Below are 18,409 nucleotides of genomic sequence, written 5' to 3'. Positions count from 1 at the left end.
TAAATTACTCATTCTTTTTCAAACGAGGACCATTTGAAATATATGTGGTACATGCACACCCCCTAGTGGGCAATCTATTCCTCAATACAAATTCCGCACAGAAAAACTTCCATGGGAAGCTTTTGTCAGGGAGCAAATTCAACAATTTGGCTTTCATGCTCTGAACCTGAAGGACTAATTAAAAGAAAAATGAAGTTCTTCAATTTAAAGAAACTTAAAGAAAAATTTATAAAAGCAGCATTCTCTCACTGATTGAGTCAACATTTAGAGCGTCTAAAACTCCAGGTTGTAGTACAATATGAAAAGCCTCAAAGTATAGGGATGAGCTCACAGGAAACAGGTGTTGGATCTGACTGGGGAAACCAAAGAATTGACAGAGCTAACATTCCAGTTCAACTAGAAATTTGTATCAGTAGACTGCAGGAGGGGGGACAGGGTTCCATAATATACAGGACACTTCTCTAATATCTGTAGATTCTAATGTTTAAATTTAGATTTAAAATAACCAGCTTAATATTGTCAGTACTTCTAATTTACATGTAATATTTGTTAAGGAAAGGCTAAATACATATATTTACTTATGTAGCACATATTAGAATTTACATATAAGATGATGTTATATGTATTTATATAAGGGTATGTGTGATAATATGTATATATGTGAGTCACCATAAATGCAAGTGCTATGAATGCAGAGTGGTACAGGTGTACTGCATTGTCAGCTCAAATAACAAAAGCAGTATTACTGCAATGACATGATTTTTTGAAATGAGGAACAACTCATCTAGTTTCCTACAGTTCCAACCAACTCATAATTCCAAGTAAAGTATAGTCCTCCCTCTTTTCACTCAACAGTAATATTCCTGGAAACCTCTGTGCAAATAAAAAAAAATGTGGAATTTGCTGTGCATTTATACATATAAACCTGTTCTAGATGCAAAAAAAATGATAAACAAGCTTTGCCCATGCCAGACAAGGAACAAATGTTCATTCTACAAGACTTTCTCATATATTTCAGGATAGTTAGCTTCCCTGGTCCCTTCCTGCTAAAGCTAGTATCAATTATCCACCTTCTCAATTACTGTGACAACGACAAATCTAAAAAGAATGCCCACCCAAATTTTCAAGTGCTCTCCAGGGTTGGCTGGTGGGTGGAAGGGAGGGCATCAACATTGTCGTGGAACATTGATTTAAAGAATGGTTCATCAAACATTTTCTGTAAAGTATCATATGTGTATTTTAGGTTTCCCAGGCCAAAATGCAGAATTGAGGCTATTATATAGGTCCTTAAATAGCAAAACTTACCTGTGTTATTTTCATTCATATTAATGATATGAATTGAAAAGTTAAGCAGTATTATCATAGAGTTTAAGTGTTTAAACTGGGGTACCTTTCTTGGATCATAGTCTTGATGCTACAGTATGAGGATAGGCCAGAATTTTCATATCTGGAAACCAGTTTCTGTGCAGAAAAAGACCTAGATTATTCCTAGCCAGATAAGTTTCCCAAAGACACAATTATGCTATCTATGGACAAATCAGTTTGTGTGTGTGTTTGTTTGTTTGTTTATTTTGGTGTGATTTTTTTTTAAAGGGAGATCGAAGAAATCAGAATATTTAAAGGAGATATATCACCAACCAAAGCAACTAACTCTGACCCAGGCCTCACTGATGAGCCAAAGTGGAGATATTTTCCTTGATAACATTAAGAAGTAAATCTCCTTTCTGGAATTCAAACCTTTCTTAGCATCCACTACATCCATTTACAACTATTTGGAACATGAACTATGTGGTTAACTACCATGGCTGTTATTTTTGTATAGTATTAAAGTTTAGAGTTCAAAATGGTTTCTAGTCAATGGAACAACAAATTGGCTAAAATTCTGCATCTTGACAAAATCTTGTCACATTGTGCTTATGTTTCGTAAGTCTGATGTTAAAAATGACCCCTGCAGGAATCCCATCTGTAATCATGGTTACCAATTCTGACAAATCTACTTTAAAATTCTCAAAATTCTTCTCCATACACACACAAAAAGCCACTTCCTAATGATGTGCCTTTTGGGGACACCATTTCCAGATGATATTTAGTCATACCAAAATTTTCAACAACACAAATAGCTTTTATTTATCTACTTGATTATCCACTTGCAATAGAAAATGCCCCAAAATAACTTGATTTTTTAAAAAGATTTATTTATTTATTTATGATAGACATAGAGAGAGAGAGAGGCAGAGACACAGGCAGAGGGAGAAGCAGGTTCCATGCCGGGAGCCCGACGCTGGACTCGATCCCGGGACTCCAGGATCGCGCGCGCCCTGGGCCAAAGGCAGGCGCCAAACCACTGAACCACCCAGGGATCCCCAATAACTTGATTTTTAAATGCCATTTATCCTGCAAGTTCCGAGCTGTTTTTCCAACATACTGAGCAATAGAATTTGTAGTTATTATGTTCCTAAATGCTAATTTCTGTTTAGGACCTGTTCTTTCTTTCACTTTCAACAAACATTCTTTGTAAACTTGCCTTTGGTTAAGAAGTTGTAGTTGTTGCCTGAGCAATTTTTGTTTTCATTTAATATGCCATAATTTCAAGGCACTATCACTGTGATGGCTAATTTTATCTAACAACTTGACTGGGCCATAGTGTACCCATATATTTATTCAAACATGACTCTGGGTATGTATGAGGGTTTTTTTCCTGAATAAGATTAACATCTGAATCAGTTGGCTGAGTAAAGCAGAATTAACTTCCTTAAAACGGGCAGTTCTATCTATCAGTTGGAGGCCTGAATACAACAAAAAGAGTGATCCTTCTTTAAGCTGGGACAATGTTTCTGTTTTGTTTTTTCTGTCATTGGACTCAAATTGAAATATCAGCTGTTTCTGGATCTTAAGCCTGCTGGCCTTCATACTGGAGCTGTATCAGCAGCAATCCTGGGTCTTCAGCTGGCCACCTGAAGATTTGGGGACTTGTTAGCCTCCATAATCCCCTAAACCAATCATTCATATGATACACACGCACTTTCTTGGTCCTATTTCTCTGGATAACCCTGACTAATACAACTACATATTTCACTTGTATTAAAAAAATCAACCCCCTGGTTGAAATTTCAGTCTTCCTCTCTCCATTCATTAAGTTTACCATTACACATCTTTTCCAAATACTAGCTCTTCCTTCAACTTCTTTCCTATTGTCTTCTTAAGTTGTATTCTTTTGTTACTATAGGCATACTTTGCATCTTAAAAGGGTAAGAATATTCTTTATTTTCACAAGGCTAGTTTTTATAATATATGAGCTTTCTCCATCTGTTTTTCATTTTCAAACTTTTGATAGAAATATAGATATAAAAGACCTTTCACTTTCATTTTAATTGCACATTGAAAAAAAGAAAAAAACAGCAACTAACGTTCCAAACATGGATAGACTACCCTGGCTCAGAAAATGGACAAAATTGAAAGATATCAGGTCAGGAATGGGAGTTTCTATGGGAAGACAAGAATATGAGAGGGGAATTATTGAAAGAGACTTCCTGTATCAGTGATGTCTTATGGAGTCCCATTAGAGTTCTAGGTTTAGCAATTAACTTCCCTAGTATGTTTTATCAGGAGCTCTATGAAAAGTTGGGCATATTGTTCACTGCACAGCCTTACCAGCCATGCGGTGAATGGGAGCACATAAAAGTCTGCCTAGAGGAAGGGCACCTTTTTTCAATCTGCACAGGAGCTCCTCTAAGTGCTCCATCCTTGGGAATAAGAGGGGGGTTCTTTTTGGGTTGCTGGTGTATCATGCCAGGGTACCATATGCACAGTTCAGTGAATTTCTGGCCATGTGTTTAGATAATTGAATACATCCAACAGCCACAGCTGTGATGATGTGGGTATGAAGGTAAACAAGAGCTCATGGCTTCATTGATTAAATCTGCAAATTTTGACTGAGCACCACCTGCTTTGTTCTAGTTCTGGATAAACTCCAGACCTCTGCATCCTGTTACTTCTCAATTCCATGCATCAAAATTTAAATCAAGCATTCTCTCATCCAGGAAAACAGACTTTATCTCCTCCAAATCTCCCAAACTCCCCCCTCTATCTGGGAGAGAAGACCCTGCCAGATGCTCCTGAAACACCTGTGTAAATCATGTTATAATATTGCTTTCTTGCCTTGCCACCCCCACCCCGTTTCAGTCATAAGCTGCCAGAGGACAGCAGCCCCGTGGAGTGCTCACAAAAGGAGAACCAAATGAAAAGAGGTAGAAGATTAGCTGAACACACGCTGACTTTTGGGGATCAGCTCAAGAAAGACAGGCCTTTGGGGAGACCAAGAAGGGCTCAAAGGTTGCTTTGGGTGCCACAAGCCACCCTTTCTTTCTAAATTCCCCAAGGAAGAGAAAATGACTCAAGAGCCATCCATCTTCTCTGACCTTAGATATAACAGGGATAACAATATCTCTCTCCCTCATTGTCTGGTTGTGATGATTAATCAGATAATGGATACAAAGTGGATATAAAACGGATAAATGAGATAATGGATACAAAGTACATAGAATAATTGTGCAGTCCTATTATTTTCCAGGCAGAAATTTTCAGGGTCTCTTTCAAACTCCAGAGCCTTGCTGCTTCAGCTTTCCTTGCAGGGTAACCTCTGACCCTTCTTCCCATTTTTTTCTGCTGTCACTATCCCATACTATTTATCCCTCTTCCCAATGCTCCTGCTCCTCTTCCACATCCTTCTCTACCTCCTCTCTTCTTTCCCCTCTAGCCCACCATTTTCTTCTTCCTTCCCCTCCTCTTCTCTCCCTCCTCCCTTCACAACCTCTAACTCTCGTCCCTGCTTGCTTTGTGCAGGAAATTGTACAAGAAAGGAAAACTGAGCCAAACTGCCCGGATCCTCCTGTACTTCTATCACTATTACCTGAGACATATATTTCTCAGATGTAAAATGCAGATGTTGTTTTAAAAAAAAAAAAAAGGCAAAAAAAAAAAAACAGTACTTAACTCACAGTTGCTTTGAAAATTAAATAAGATATCTAAGTAAGTACTTACCAAATTGTCCAAATTAAATGTCCCTCAGTAAAGTGTTCAGTGACTCTTACCTATTCATCTTCTTTCTCCTCCTATCTCTTCTTCTTTACCCCTAAGCCCCGGGGTGAAGATGAGAAAAGAAATCTAAATGGTATAGTTTACAGCAAGAGCACCATGACTTTTCAAGAAAGAAGCCCTCTCTAATCTAATGCTGACATCAAAGAATCAGTTATCTTACTCGCCTTCACCACACATTGGTCACATTTCTGACCAATCTAGCTTTTGTGGTCATAGGTGAAGATGCCTGTATGATCCTGCAAAATTAACACTAGATTTTCTAATGAAAAGAAGAATTTGCTTTGCATGACCTTGTTCTCTTTGCAGAAGTAAAAAATTCCTCTGTTCTTACTTAGGAAATATCAAGTATTAGAAAAAGCAAAAATATTTCTTCTTTGTTAAGTTTAACCAAAAGGAGAAGTGCATGCTACCCCATGGAACAGAGCCCTCTTAAAATTCCATTCCGAAATCAGGAAAGAAATCATGTAAAGAAGGTGTAATCAAGGTGTGGTCGATATACCAGAGACCATCTATGTACAGAAATTGAAACTGTTTAGAAACGTTTACATCACTTTGGAATTGTCTGGGTATCTAAGCCCCCAATCAATGTACTTTTCTTCTTCACTGAGTAGAGAGGGCAATTCGGTTGTTGTCAAATCAGTTTTAAGAGGCCCCGAGATGCTTACCCCGTAATGCACAAGGGACCACGTACGAGCCTGCGAAGAACTGGAGGCGGGACAGGGTACGGTAGGATGGGCTGGAGGGGAGACAGGCCCTTCGTCGCAGCTTGAGAAGCACCGATGCAAACTGTAGGTCCACAATCTTACGTTGTCGGATCATTTATCAATCTTCAAGAGTTCATTTAAATAAGGCGCAAAAATATGGAAACGCCAAATGTGTGGGATTGTCAGATGGCAAAACTGACACCTTTCCATTTTGCCCGTCCCCTGCCGAACCTGTCCTGCTCAGGCAGCGCCGGAGCTCTCGGCTCTTCCCAGGGTCCTGCCATCTCGAGGCTGAAGATCCCGACCGAAGCCAGAGCCGCGAGCTGCGGACCCGCCCCCTCCCTCCCTCCCTCCGAGGTCTCCCGCCTGCTCAGTTCTCTCACTTCCTGATAAGCCCAGTTTAAACAACAGGATGGACGTTAGGAGGCGGGGATTAGAAGAGTTTCTTACGTCTGTTTCAAAAGTGCTTCTAGCTCTTGGCAGAAGTGGCCGCTTCGCGAAGGAATCACTTTCCACAATATTGTCTAGGAGGAAAGATGGGAGACGTGAACGCCTGCCTCCGAGAGTTCCCAACATTCTCATTCAGAAGGCAACGAAGGGTTGAAGTGAGGCTGTGGATCTCAACACGCCAGCTTTTGCAGACACCTGAAGGCCAAGCGAGGACTCCGAACCCTAACGTGACTACTTGGTCAAGCGAAGGAAGGCGCGGACCGAGCGAGTAAACTACACTTCCCAGCATGCCAGAGGGGTGGGCCCCGCGGCTGCGCAGACGGATACGCGACGGTCCTGGGATTTCAGCATGGCTGTGTTCGCGGATTTGGACCTGCGAGCGGGTTCCGACCTAAAGGCGCTGCGCGGCCTGGTGGAGAACGCAGCTCACCGTGAGTCTCCCCGGCTGTGCGGGCCGCGGTGCCTGCCCAGCCTCGCTGCCCCCCAGACCATCAGGCCACGTTCAGGAGGCACGCGAAGGCCTGTCTTCGTTCGGGTCCCCTGGGATCTTGGATATGTCCCCGCGAGCTGATGCTGCCGCGGTGCTGCTTAGATCCCGGGCGCGGGAAACTCGAAAGCACTTGGGAGCTGTTACCTAGTTCAGTTCTATTATCGTCTTCTCCCCCTGAAAACTGAAAAAACTGAGGCTCCGACAGGATGGGAGATTTGCATAGAGCCCCACGGCTAGAGGATGCCAGAAGCCAGGGCTTCCAAGTGTGTAAATCTCCTACACCAGTGCTTTTAGTATCACCTCTGTCTGCCTCCCAGTAGTATCAGAGCAGTTTGGGGAATTGGGCGCAGACGGGGAATGCTGTGGAAATTCAAAGAAGGGGCGGAGGGACATGAGGGTGACCTTGTGGGAATAATCTAAGAACGGGAGGTGGGGCGGGGGGAGAGACGTACTAGGCGGGTGGCAGGGGAACAGCAAGGCCGGCATGCTGCAGTGCTACTCATTTGAATCCAAGGGAAGCAAAAGCCCGGAGAGAGAAGACCCTGTTTTAATTATTGGAGCTAATCATAACTGTTGTCTTCTGCAAAGTGTGGGGATAGAGAAGTTTAAAAATCAGGAGGTTTCTGTGGAGCATGGCAAGCAATGGATGCTCAACAACTATTTGAAGGAGGAAGGAAAGAAGGAAATCAGACAAACCGAGGAGAGGGAAAAACCACTCTTCTGGCATTAATATGCATTATCTTTTAATATCAGTACCTTGTCCTTCCCGTTGGTGTTTAAATAATTTAGAGATAGGAATCATGATTCAGACATGGTTTTGGTAGTCCTTGTGTCCAGACTAATGCTGTATAGAGTCTGATAAAGCAAGGCCCTGACCTCAGAGTTCCCAATCTACTGATGGTGGGCAGCTGGGAAGGGGAAGTGAGCAGTGGTGTGAGGGAGTAATTACTCCATTTCTCCCTAGAAAAAGTACCTCTGAAGGAAGTAGAAAGGGTAAAAAGCAAAAGAAACGATCAAGTGAAAAAAGGTATCATGCTAACAGTACATTACAGAGGTCAGAGAGCCCTGCCTCTGCCAGGTGCAGCTCTAAATCATCCATGCTTATTACCTTATTTATTTCTCATGACAGTTGTGTGAGGTAAGTCTGACACCAGTCCAAACCCACAGCCCCTGCCCCTACAGACCCCTGCTCTCCACCTGAGCTGAGTTGAGCCTATGTGTACAGGAGAGAGGTTGTTATATTTACAAGAATGTTCCATTTTTCTTTTCAGTGGGCTATTCGGTTGTTGCCATCAATCATGTTGTTGAATTTAAGGAAAAGAAACAGGTAAAAAAAACAATTTCTGACGTTAATAATAACCAAAATTTACAATTGTTTTTATTCGTATTGGTAATATGGAAGCTGCAGATGAGTATATTTCTTAAATACACTTTCTTGTGTACTATATTATTTTATATGTTAACAGTTGAGCCAATGCAGAGTTTTTTGTGAAGTATTAGGGTGTGGTAGAAGGATTCTTAAAGTTGAATTGATGTTAATTAAATAACTTTCAATAATTTTTAAAAGTATATTGTTACTGAGTTATAGTATTTAGTCCTTTTTATTTTACTGACATTAAAACTCATTACTAATTGATTTCCCTCTTAAACATGCTTGTAAATGTGTATTTATCTTCAGGCCAACAACTATACCTTATAGATTATTTCAATCAAAAAGCTATTTTTCACCCCACATATCCATTGATGTCCTTAGCTGTTTCTCTGCTCTCCAGCTTTCTTCCTTTTTCTTTTTTTTTTTTAAAGATTTTATTTATTTATTCATGACAGACACACAGAGAGAGAGCGAGGCAGAGACACAGGCAGAGGGAGAAGCAGGCTTCATGCAGGGAGCCTGACGTGGGACTCGATCCTGGGTCTCCAGGATCACACCCCGGGCTAAAAGCAGCACTAAACCACTGGGCCACCGGGGCTGTCCAGCTTTCTTCCCTTTTTCTTTTTTTTTTCTTTCTTTTTTTTTTTTTTTTTAAGTATTTAATGTTTCTGTATATCAGAAGTTAACTTTCCAAAAACCCCTTCTAAGTTTTCCATTATGCTTCATTCCATTCACATGTACAATCTAGGGTGACTGTTCATTGTTTACTGTAGGAAATTGAAAAACCGGTAGCTGTTTCTGAACTCTTTACAACTCTGCCAATGGTACAGGTATGTATCTTGTTGTTTAAGGACCATAATAGCTATTCAGAAATGTCCAATTTTATGTAGGATTCTCTTCCCTGCACTCTTCCTCCTCTACCAGTTTTACTTTTCCACAAGACTCAGGTCTTCCATGAAGCTTCCTTTTGCTATCAATTCAGTACTTCTTTGGCGATCTTCTTTCCTGAAGTTCCCATAACCTTTGAGTAATCCTGTTATGTAGTTTGACACATGTATATTTTTATTTTGCCAATTATATTATAAATTCCTTGAGAATGAAGAGTAGTTTTTATTGATTGTCACTACCCTTTACTGCCGGTGCCTTTCAGTGAGCACTTTTCCACTGATAAAGAAGAAAATCGATTGTTTGTATTTTGAGTTTTTTTGATGGAATGCTTTTGATTATAGGGAAAATCAAGACCAATTAAAGTTTTAACTAGACTGACAATTATTGTTTCGGATCCATCTCACTGCAATGTTTTGGTAAGTTAATTTTTCTTTTTGACCTTGTAAGTTGTACTGGTTAATGTTGAACAGGGTTGTAACAGTGTTTTCACCTTATCCCCTTCTTATATTCCCTGCCCCCAGGCATGACACCTGCCTACTCTCCCTCTCTTCGGAATTCATATAGCTTAACAGTCTGTTCTACTATTGACACATTAATATGGATACTACAATTGAAGAGTCCTTTGACAACTATTACTCATTGAACTCACATGAAACCAGGCGTAACGTGGGTCCTGGGGATATTGCTGTGAATAATAGAGATAGAATTGTTGAACTTACAAAGTTCGTTTAATGATAAAACGAGCATTAAACAGATAATTAAAAATGTGAGGAATATTTAAATAGTTGGGGGTAATAAGTAAAGGATGCTCTGGGAGTGTGTAACAAGGGGGCCCACCTGAGGAAGTTGATGTTCCAACCTGGGCCAGAAGAATCAGTAAGTGTTGTATAAGTGCTGAGCAGAAGAGAGAGTGTTCCCACAGACAGAGTGGATTATGCACAGGTCCTGGATCCAAGGAAAACCTGGTGTTTTCTGGGAAACGAAACAACACCGATGGGGCTGAGCCTATTGAGCTGGCTAATCTGGAACAAGGTTGGGGAGGTAGGTCTGGGTGAGCAATTGGAGACCCTTGAAGGTTTTAACTGAAGGAGTGAAATTATGGTGTTTGCATTATAGGAAATGGATCAGAGGGGTTGCGGGGATTTGAGAGGCTTGGTGGGAGGTGGAGGATTGACAGGATTTAATGGGTGATTGGATATAGTCTGATAAATCCCTGGCATGGCTTGATCAGCCTGCTATGTAGATGGTGGTACCATTTCCTGAGACCGGACATAGAAAAAGGAGCAGGCTTGAGGGCATCGTGTTTGGAACGTTATGGGTTATTATGAGAATTCCAGTGGAGTTTGTCAAATGGACAGGTGAGAAAAGGGGTATGGCCCTCAGAAGACTGGTCTAATGAGATACTGATTTGGAAGCGGTCAGTCGCTCTGTAGAGAGTAAATGAAGTCATGGCAATGGATAAGAATCCCTGGTCCATGTGCAGCGTGTAAAGAGAAGTTCTAGGGCAGAGTTCTAAGGAACTTCAGCATTTAATGGTGGAGTAGAAGAGGAGGAGCTAGGATTGGAGGCTGAGGCAGGACTGTGAGAATGGGAAGACAATGAGGAAAGTGAGAAGAGAAGCAAGAAAGAGCAGCATCAGCAGGCCCGAGCAGGCTAGTGGGAGAAGGGCTCAGACATGTCTTGGTTATTGACAAGGGAAGTTATTGATTGCCTCAGCACAAACCATCCCCATGGAAATGGTAGGGATGTGCGGAAATGCAGGCAAGTGTGTGATGCTGACTTAGCTCGAGAAGTTGGCCCCATAGGAAACATAAGACACAAGGAGGTTGGTGGACAAGAACCTGCTGTCTGGGTTTTGTTAGGTGGGAGAGAGGAGCATGCCTGCCAATGGGAGGACCTAGTGAAGGAGGCAGAAAGTGAGATCCCTGAGAAGGTGAGCAGTTTTATCTTAAGCTGGAGTGGACTTCTCTGCCATAGAAAAGGAATCATCAAGGAAAGGCTGGCCTCCTTCACGACAATTAGCATTACTGGAAAAAAAAAAAAATTGTGGAAAGCCAAATGCTGGTATTTTATACAGCTGCAAGGCAGGTTCTCTAGGCCCAGGCAGACCTAAAGGGAGCTGACTTTTAATGGATCATAGACAAAAAAAAATGTTCAGTTTCTTTTGTTATCATGAGCATCTTGGTGGCTTTTCGTCCCCTTTCCAGTTGGGAGTGAGCAAGCAGAGGGCACATACTTCTCAGTCCTGACTTTTCTAAGACCTGGAGCCTGCCCTGTGTCAGCGTGTCTGCCCAGCAGCCCTTCCTGCCTGCTTCACATTCCCTTCACTCCTTCCCTTTCCTCCTCTGATTTTTAGAATGCCTTTTCTTTTTACAAAATAAGAGGTAAAAATTTTAAGGGTACAAAGAGGCAAAGAAGAAATATCATACATTATCCCATCATTCAGAGAACATGTTTGAACATAAAATTGGCCCTTCAACATTGCTAAGGTTGAGGGTACTGCCCCCTGCCCCATGTAGTTAAAACTCCCATTTATAACTTTTGACTCCCCAAAAACTTCACTACTAATACCTTCCTGTTGACCAGAAGCCTTACTAATAGCAGAAACAGTTTATTAGCACATATTTTAGTGTTACATGTACTACATACTGTATTCTTACAATAAAGTAAGCTTGAGGAAAGAAAGTATTATTAAGAAAATCATAAAAAGAAAATATACTTATGGTACTGTACTGTATTTTTTTTAAAATCCACATAAGGTGGACCTGTGCAGTGCAAACCCACATTCAAGACTCAGCTGCATAGTTTTCCAGCCTTTCCCTATACATCACATATAATGTAAGTTTGAGATTTTCATTTTTAAGCAATAACTTAAACCTCTCCTTCCGTCAGAGGACTATCAGGTATTTTCTTGCACATCTAGCATTTTAATTTATATCTAACAGTATTCTCATCATGAGTCTGATCTTATGCTTAGTATGTGTACTTCTTGTCTCACACACACACAAAAATTGGTGAGTTCCATTGAGAACCCTTAAATGAGCTCATATGCCAATGCCCCGCGCACAGTAGATACTCAGTAAATGTCTGGCAACCTTCTCCACTTGCTTGTAAGAGCAAGAACTGTCCACTTTGATTTTTATATTTCAAGCACAGTTTGGTACATAGTTAAAGTATAACAATGTGGGAAGGTGGGTGATGGGTGGAATCTAAAATCTCATGTGCTTAGGCAGTCTTTTCTGTCAAAAGACAAAGCAGAAGTGGCATTTAAGAGATGTTACATGATTCAAATATAAGCCAGCTAGACCACTAGTCAGAATTCCATGTGTGCACTCTTTGTTGTACAATAACATTCTTTATGTACTACCAGAGAGCAACGTCTTCAAGGGTCCGGCTGTACGACATTGTTGCAGTTTTTCCAAAGACAGAAAAACTTTTTCATGTAAGTAACAGCAAAAGAAATAGTATGTATTATTTTACGTAAGAAGTCTGATGTTACGCTTTTGCAGGTGACCTGTTTCACTCCATCTGGAAACTTTTAAAACATTTATACTTGGAATTCTGAAATTTCATGAGGGGGTGCTTAGGTGGCATGTGTTGTTTTGTTTTATTTTGTTTTAGTCATCTTGTGGGATATTTGATGGACTCAGATTGAAAGAGACCCTCAGGTTTTCTCATTCTTTATCTTTGCTTCATTCATTCGAAATGTCTCTTAGGTAAATGTTGGTCTATCTCCTTCAAAGCTGTGAAATCGCTTTAGTTGCTGCCCTTTGTACTATTCACTGCTGCTTATGAGGGAAGAAAGGTGCAAAGTTCTGCGGCATAAAATATCTCATCTCTGTTCTGGCTTTCTCCTTTGCATGCTCTTAAGTGTGGTCCATGTGCCAGCATGATCATATCAGCCTTTCCGTCTTCCAGAAATTCTTCTAAATCAGCCATCTGCTGATACTGTTCCCCTTTGTGTTCCTTGAACCTTTATGAATTTAATTTCTTTTGTGACTTACCAGGAAGGAAAGTTGTTGAACATGTAAGATCATTTTGACAAGTTGAGAAAGAACACACTGGATATTTTATTTTATTTTTTTCACTTTGCATGTTTTAAATGATTACAGAAAAAGAAAAACCATCAACCGTAATAACAGTTTTTAGGAATATGTTTTATTGTGTAAACAGGCATAGCTACTTTTAGAAAGTTTTGAATGTTGTCTTTATCTAGATTCAAGAAAATAGCCATCTACTAAAACTATATCCACCAAATGGATACTGCAGAACAGAAATATACTGATCTTTGATGTTTTAATTTTATAGGCTCGTTCATTTTTAAGCAAAATCTGTTGTAAAATTATAGGAAGATTTTCCTTGAGTTTATCCAGTAGATGGAGCTGTTGACTAGGGAGGCTGATGTGTGATTAAATTTAGTTTTTAAGGCAACTATCAATGCTTAATTGTTTATATTAATTCAAGGAAATAGGACAAATGATCTGTGAATGCTTTTTTTTTTTTTAATTTGGTGACTCCCTTCATAAAATGCTCATTTATATAGTAATTCTCAAGAATTTTGTTTCAGAAAAAGGTGAGTAGGATCAAGTGGTTCTCAGTTATCAGAAGCCCCTGTGGAACTTTTAAAAATCAGGCACGTTCACATCTCCACCACTAGAGATTCTGATGCATTAGGTTTGGAGTTAGAGTAACTGTTTTGGGGTTTTTTGTTTGTTTGTTTTTTTTAAAGTTTCATAGGAGATTGCCATTCTGTATTGAAACTCTAAGGAAGAAGGTGAGCATATCTACATTAGCAAGTTTGTTTTCTTACTGAGTAGTAGCCACTCAGTTATAATGTAGAGTGAAAATTGGCAGTGTCCCTAATTTTTGTTGCCCATTTATTTTTTGAATTGACTCTGAAGTGCACACCTGTTTACTTGTGTAATCAGAGAAACAAAATACTTAAAATATAATATGGTGGGGAGGCATATGTTTATATATCCTTCCAAAGACTTCTACATATTTCTTATCTTTAGTATAACAATCCTGAGAATAAACAGGGCAAATATATTTTATTATCCTCCTTTTTTTAGAAGAGAAAGTTGAGACTTAGGCTAAATAATTTGCTGTAACTCTCAGGCAGTATATTATATAGTAGAACTAGGACTTTTGGGTTTTAGAATACATTAAAATTTCACTTAGTGACATTATTTTATTACATTTGGCCCTTGAACAACATGGACTTGAGCTGCACGGGTTCTCTATTATGCAGATTTTTTTCAATAAACACAGTACGGTACTATAAATATATTTTCCTTGTGATTTTTTTTTTAATGACTTTTGTTGTCTGGCTAACTTTGTTGTAAGAATATGGTATATAATGCATACAACATACAAACATGTTCATCAACTGTTTATGTTACCGGGAAAGCTTCTGGTCAACAGAAATTAAGTTTTTGGGGAATCAAGTTGTATGTAGATTTTTGACTAAGGGGGGTGGCACCCCTCAGCCCCATGTTGTTCACGGGTCAGCTGTACTTGTTTTTCTCAGATTATTCAAAAGTGTGAATTCAAAAGCATGAACACATGCTTTATATGGTTGGTAGAACTGTAAGAAACACTCTGGAAAATGGAATAAAGCTATAAATAACACACAAGGTATTTGCTTGGAATTGACTGTGCATATATACTCAGAAAGTTACATGGAAACAATTTTTAAAATTGAAACATCTTCCTCTTATCTGTCCACATTTTCCCCTTTCATTAAGACACAAAGTTAGCACTCTCCCTGTTTTCTATTGAAAATCAATTTTAAAAGACATTTTTCTTTTAATCATAAAGGTTTTAAAAGTATATCATGGTTTGGAATTGGGTCAAATGCAAGCCGTTACTTAGCAGGTTGTATTCTATAAGTGATTTTATTTGTTTGGTTTTTAAGTAGATTATCTAGAATTTAAACGAGCATCCCTGTAGATGTGATATGCTAAAACTAAGGTCTCTAAAATGAGTCATAAAAGCATACGCACACACACACACATGTTAACAATTAGTGTTTAAAATCAAACCACCTTAAATAGCATTGTTTCCATTGGAAATAACATATGATTTTCCATTCAGAGTATCTGGAAGATGTCTCATGGATAAACCCTCCCTCTCCACAGTTACCCTAGGGGATAGAGCAGAGATGAAAGATTGTAAGGGGAGTCCATTAGCCAGGGCTTCTTGGGATGAGAGATGGCAGTGGAATTTGGCAGACAGCATTACGTAGAAGCTTCAGGAACTTCTGAGTTAGTTACTCCCATTTAGGATTTAAAGCAACTCAACAGGGTGAGGAGAATTCAAGTTATTTAGTCCAGTGGTCTTCAAAGTCCTTTGACTTTATACTCTATCAATTTAAAAAAAATACTGAGCTTGTATCCCCAATACATTGTTTATTTTATAAATTATGAGTATGTTCTATACCCATGTGATTTATGAAATGTACACACACAAAATAAATTTTAAGAGAACGAATTAAAAAAATAAATGGAAATAGAAGATCTGTTTTCTTCGTCCTTCCAAAATCCATGCCTTAACCCTCTAAAAGCACTGCTGTAGAATATGCTCGCAATGCCTAGGGTTCTTAAGGAGAGAGTGTACCTTTCAGAGCAGTGCTTCTCAAGCTGTGGTCTGGCTCCACCAGCTTCAGAAGTGACAGGGCTGTTTGTTAAAATGTAGGTTATTAGGCCCTACTTACTATTGAATTTATTCCTGGGAGTAAGGCCTGATCATTTCCATTTTAAATAAATTTTTCAGGGGAATTTATATACACACACACTTCAGATTGAGAGGTACTATTTATGGATATCTCTCTTTTCTCTGGGTAAGCCTAGCCCTCCCTTGCATATTATTTGTCATAAAGTACCAATATGTATTAGCTTGACACCCAGGGAGGGACTCTGGGGGAGACTGAACTCCCACCCTCCTGTTCCCCTAGTTCTGTAGAATCTAAAGTAAATGTATTTGTAGGTATGTGAAGTTTGGGGAATATGCTTTCCTTAAATCCTCATAAGAGTCCTTGGCCCAAAAAGGTGAAGATCAATTGCTATGAATTCATATGCAACTTGCCAAAAGGTTCTTAACTGCAAATATTATTTGAACATAATTTAATCTGTTTTAGTGATTTAGGAAGTATGTCATTATAATGTAAAATTAGCTCTTATTTTATAGTTCTCTAAATATGTCAATTAAACATTTGGGTTTTTTTTTAAGATTTTATTTATTTATTCATGAGAGACACACACACACACAGGGGCAGAGACACAGGCAGAGAGAGAAGTAGGCTCCATGCAGGGAGCCCGATGTGGGACTCGATCCAGGGACCCCAGGATCACGCCCTGGGCTGAAGGCAGCCGCTCAACCACTGAGCCACCCAGGTGTCCCAAACATTTGGATTAATAGAAAGTTAAATAACAAAAGAATTCAGTTAGAGACATTTTAAGTTTGAAGTATTAGAGGGAGCCAAGTGGAGCTATCCTTTGTAATTGAATGTTTATTGTAACGTGTACTTACACCAACACAAAGGAAATTTTTTAATTAGCTGCTATAAGCTACATAAGCTGTATATATATTTTTTAATAGCTATATAAGAGGGGGGAAATGAGCAATACATAAATTAGAAAGTAACCTAATTTAGCTTTATTCTGGGGAAGAATGCTTAATGGACTTTTTTAAAAATCTTTTTTTTTTTTTTAAATGAAAAACAGTGATTATAAGTTCAAACAGTACAAAGGGATGTGTGTTGAAAAGTACACTTTCTTCCCACCTGACACTCTCCCTTTTCTCCTGAGGCAACCACTACTAATAGTTTCTGTGTATTTTCTCAAGAGTAATTATTTACATAATCCTTCCTTCCTTCATTCCCCTCTTCCTCCCTCTATCCTTCCTCCCTAACACCATGCTTTTCTTTTCACCTAACAGTGTATTTTTTACCTAACAGTGTATAAGACTCCATGATATCAATTAGAGATGTACCTCATGCCCTTGAAGGAGTCTGCATGTTCTGTTGTATAAAGGGACTATAATTTTTTAAAGTAAAATAGAGGGATATTTGGTTGTGTCTAGTCTTGTGATTGGTATTGGAATGACTGTTGTTGCACTAATATTCTTGAAAATTTGTAGGGCATATGGCTATAGAATATATTTCTAGAGGCTCTCTATAGGATACATTCCTACAGGTGAAATTGCTGATGTGTGCATTTAAATTTTTGATGCCTACTTCTAAAATGCTTTTCAAGACACCACTGATTTAAAGACCCTGCAAGTGCCTGTTTACTCATTTTCTTGTTAGCGGTGGCTTACTGAACTTTTGGATCTTTGTTGTTCTGATGCCTTAAAAATGATGACCAGAAGCTGAACTTGTTTTATCTTCTATTCAGAGCTCTTTGTTCATTCTTACCAATTTTCAGTGAGTCTTTTATGAGGTGGACAGCTGTATAGCACTTGAGATGGCCAGATTTTTTTATGAGCCAAGTGTTTCTGCCTGCCAAAACAGCATTACTTCCCAGGCTTACTAAGTTACTGTGACTGTCTAAAGCCAGACAGCCTCTGATCATTGCTTGCTTCCTAAAGCCCTGGAGTAGGGATAGCAATGACCAAAGTGGGAATTCTGAAGAAAAGAGGCAAGATGTGACATTCCCATTACTGCTAAAAGTCCAGGCTCATCCTATGGGTGATATTATTACCTGCTCTTTACCTCTCTTCACTCACTCTGCCATTCCTTTGTCTATAGCCTTGATGTTGGTTTGCCAGCATAGCCAACCTTGCATTTTTAATTTGTTCATCAGGCCTGTATACACCAGTATTGTCATTAAGGCTTATTTTTTTTTAAAGATTTATTTATTTATTCATAGAAAGAGAGAGAGGCAGAGACACAGGCAGAGGGAGAAACAGGCTCCATGCGGGGAGCCTGACGTGGGACTTGATCCCGGGTCTCCAGGATCACACCCTGGGCTGCAGGCGGCACTAAACCGCTGCGCCACCAGGGCTGTCCAGGCTTATTTTTAATACAATACAAAACAGCCAATTCTTTCTGTCACTATAAATAAAGTAATAGCCAAATCAGAGCCAGATATGCATCTTCTAGCAGTGGTTTGGCCTCTACTATTATGCTCGTAATCTTTTCCCAGCTTTGTTTCCCTGATTTTCCATTTACCCTGTTTTCTTATCTATTCATTTTCTTTTTTTTTTTTTTTTTTTTTTTTTTTTTTAATTTTTATTTATTTATGATAGTCACAGAGAGAGAGAGAGAGACAGAGACATAGGCAGAGGGAGAAGCAGGCTCCATGCACCGGGAGCCTGATGTGGGATTCGATCCTGGGTCTCCAGGATCGCGCCCTGGGCCAAAGGCAGGCGCCAAACCGCTGCGCCACCCAGGGATCCCATTTTCTT

At 39.5% G+C, this 18,409-nt stretch overlaps 1 protein-coding gene across 2 annotated transcripts in view; it reads left to right on the top strand.

Annotated features, from left to right (window-relative positions):
- The first annotated feature begins 6,182 nt into the window (after positions 1 to 6,182).
- Positions 6,183 to 18,409, top strand: part of RPP30 (ribonuclease P/MRP subunit p30) — a 28,783-nt gene continuing 16,556 nt past the window's right edge. Inside the window, exons 1-5 of one of the 2 annotated variants that reach the window (XM_072806148.1) lie at positions 6,183 to 6,682; positions 8,013 to 8,068; positions 8,887 to 8,943; positions 9,343 to 9,417; positions 12,372 to 12,443. In XM_072806148.1, coding sequence (XP_072662249.1) covers positions 6,601 to 6,682; positions 8,013 to 8,068; positions 8,887 to 8,943; positions 9,343 to 9,417; positions 12,372 to 12,443 — 342 coding nt within the window. In that variant the 5' untranslated portion in view covers positions 6,183 to 6,600. The remainder of the gene's footprint in view (positions 6,683 to 8,012; positions 8,069 to 8,886; positions 8,944 to 9,342; positions 9,418 to 12,371; positions 12,444 to 18,409) is intronic. The other variant, XM_072806149.1, reaches the window with a different exon arrangement.

Source organism: Canis lupus, chromosome 29, assembly GCF_048164855.1.
Source record: "Canis lupus baileyi chromosome 29, mCanLup2.hap1, whole genome shotgun sequence".
NCBI lineage: Eukaryota > Metazoa > Chordata > Mammalia > Carnivora > Canidae > Canis > Canis lupus.
The sequence above is the reverse complement of the archived record's forward strand: the minus strand, read 5'-3'. Positions and strand labels throughout refer to the sequence as shown.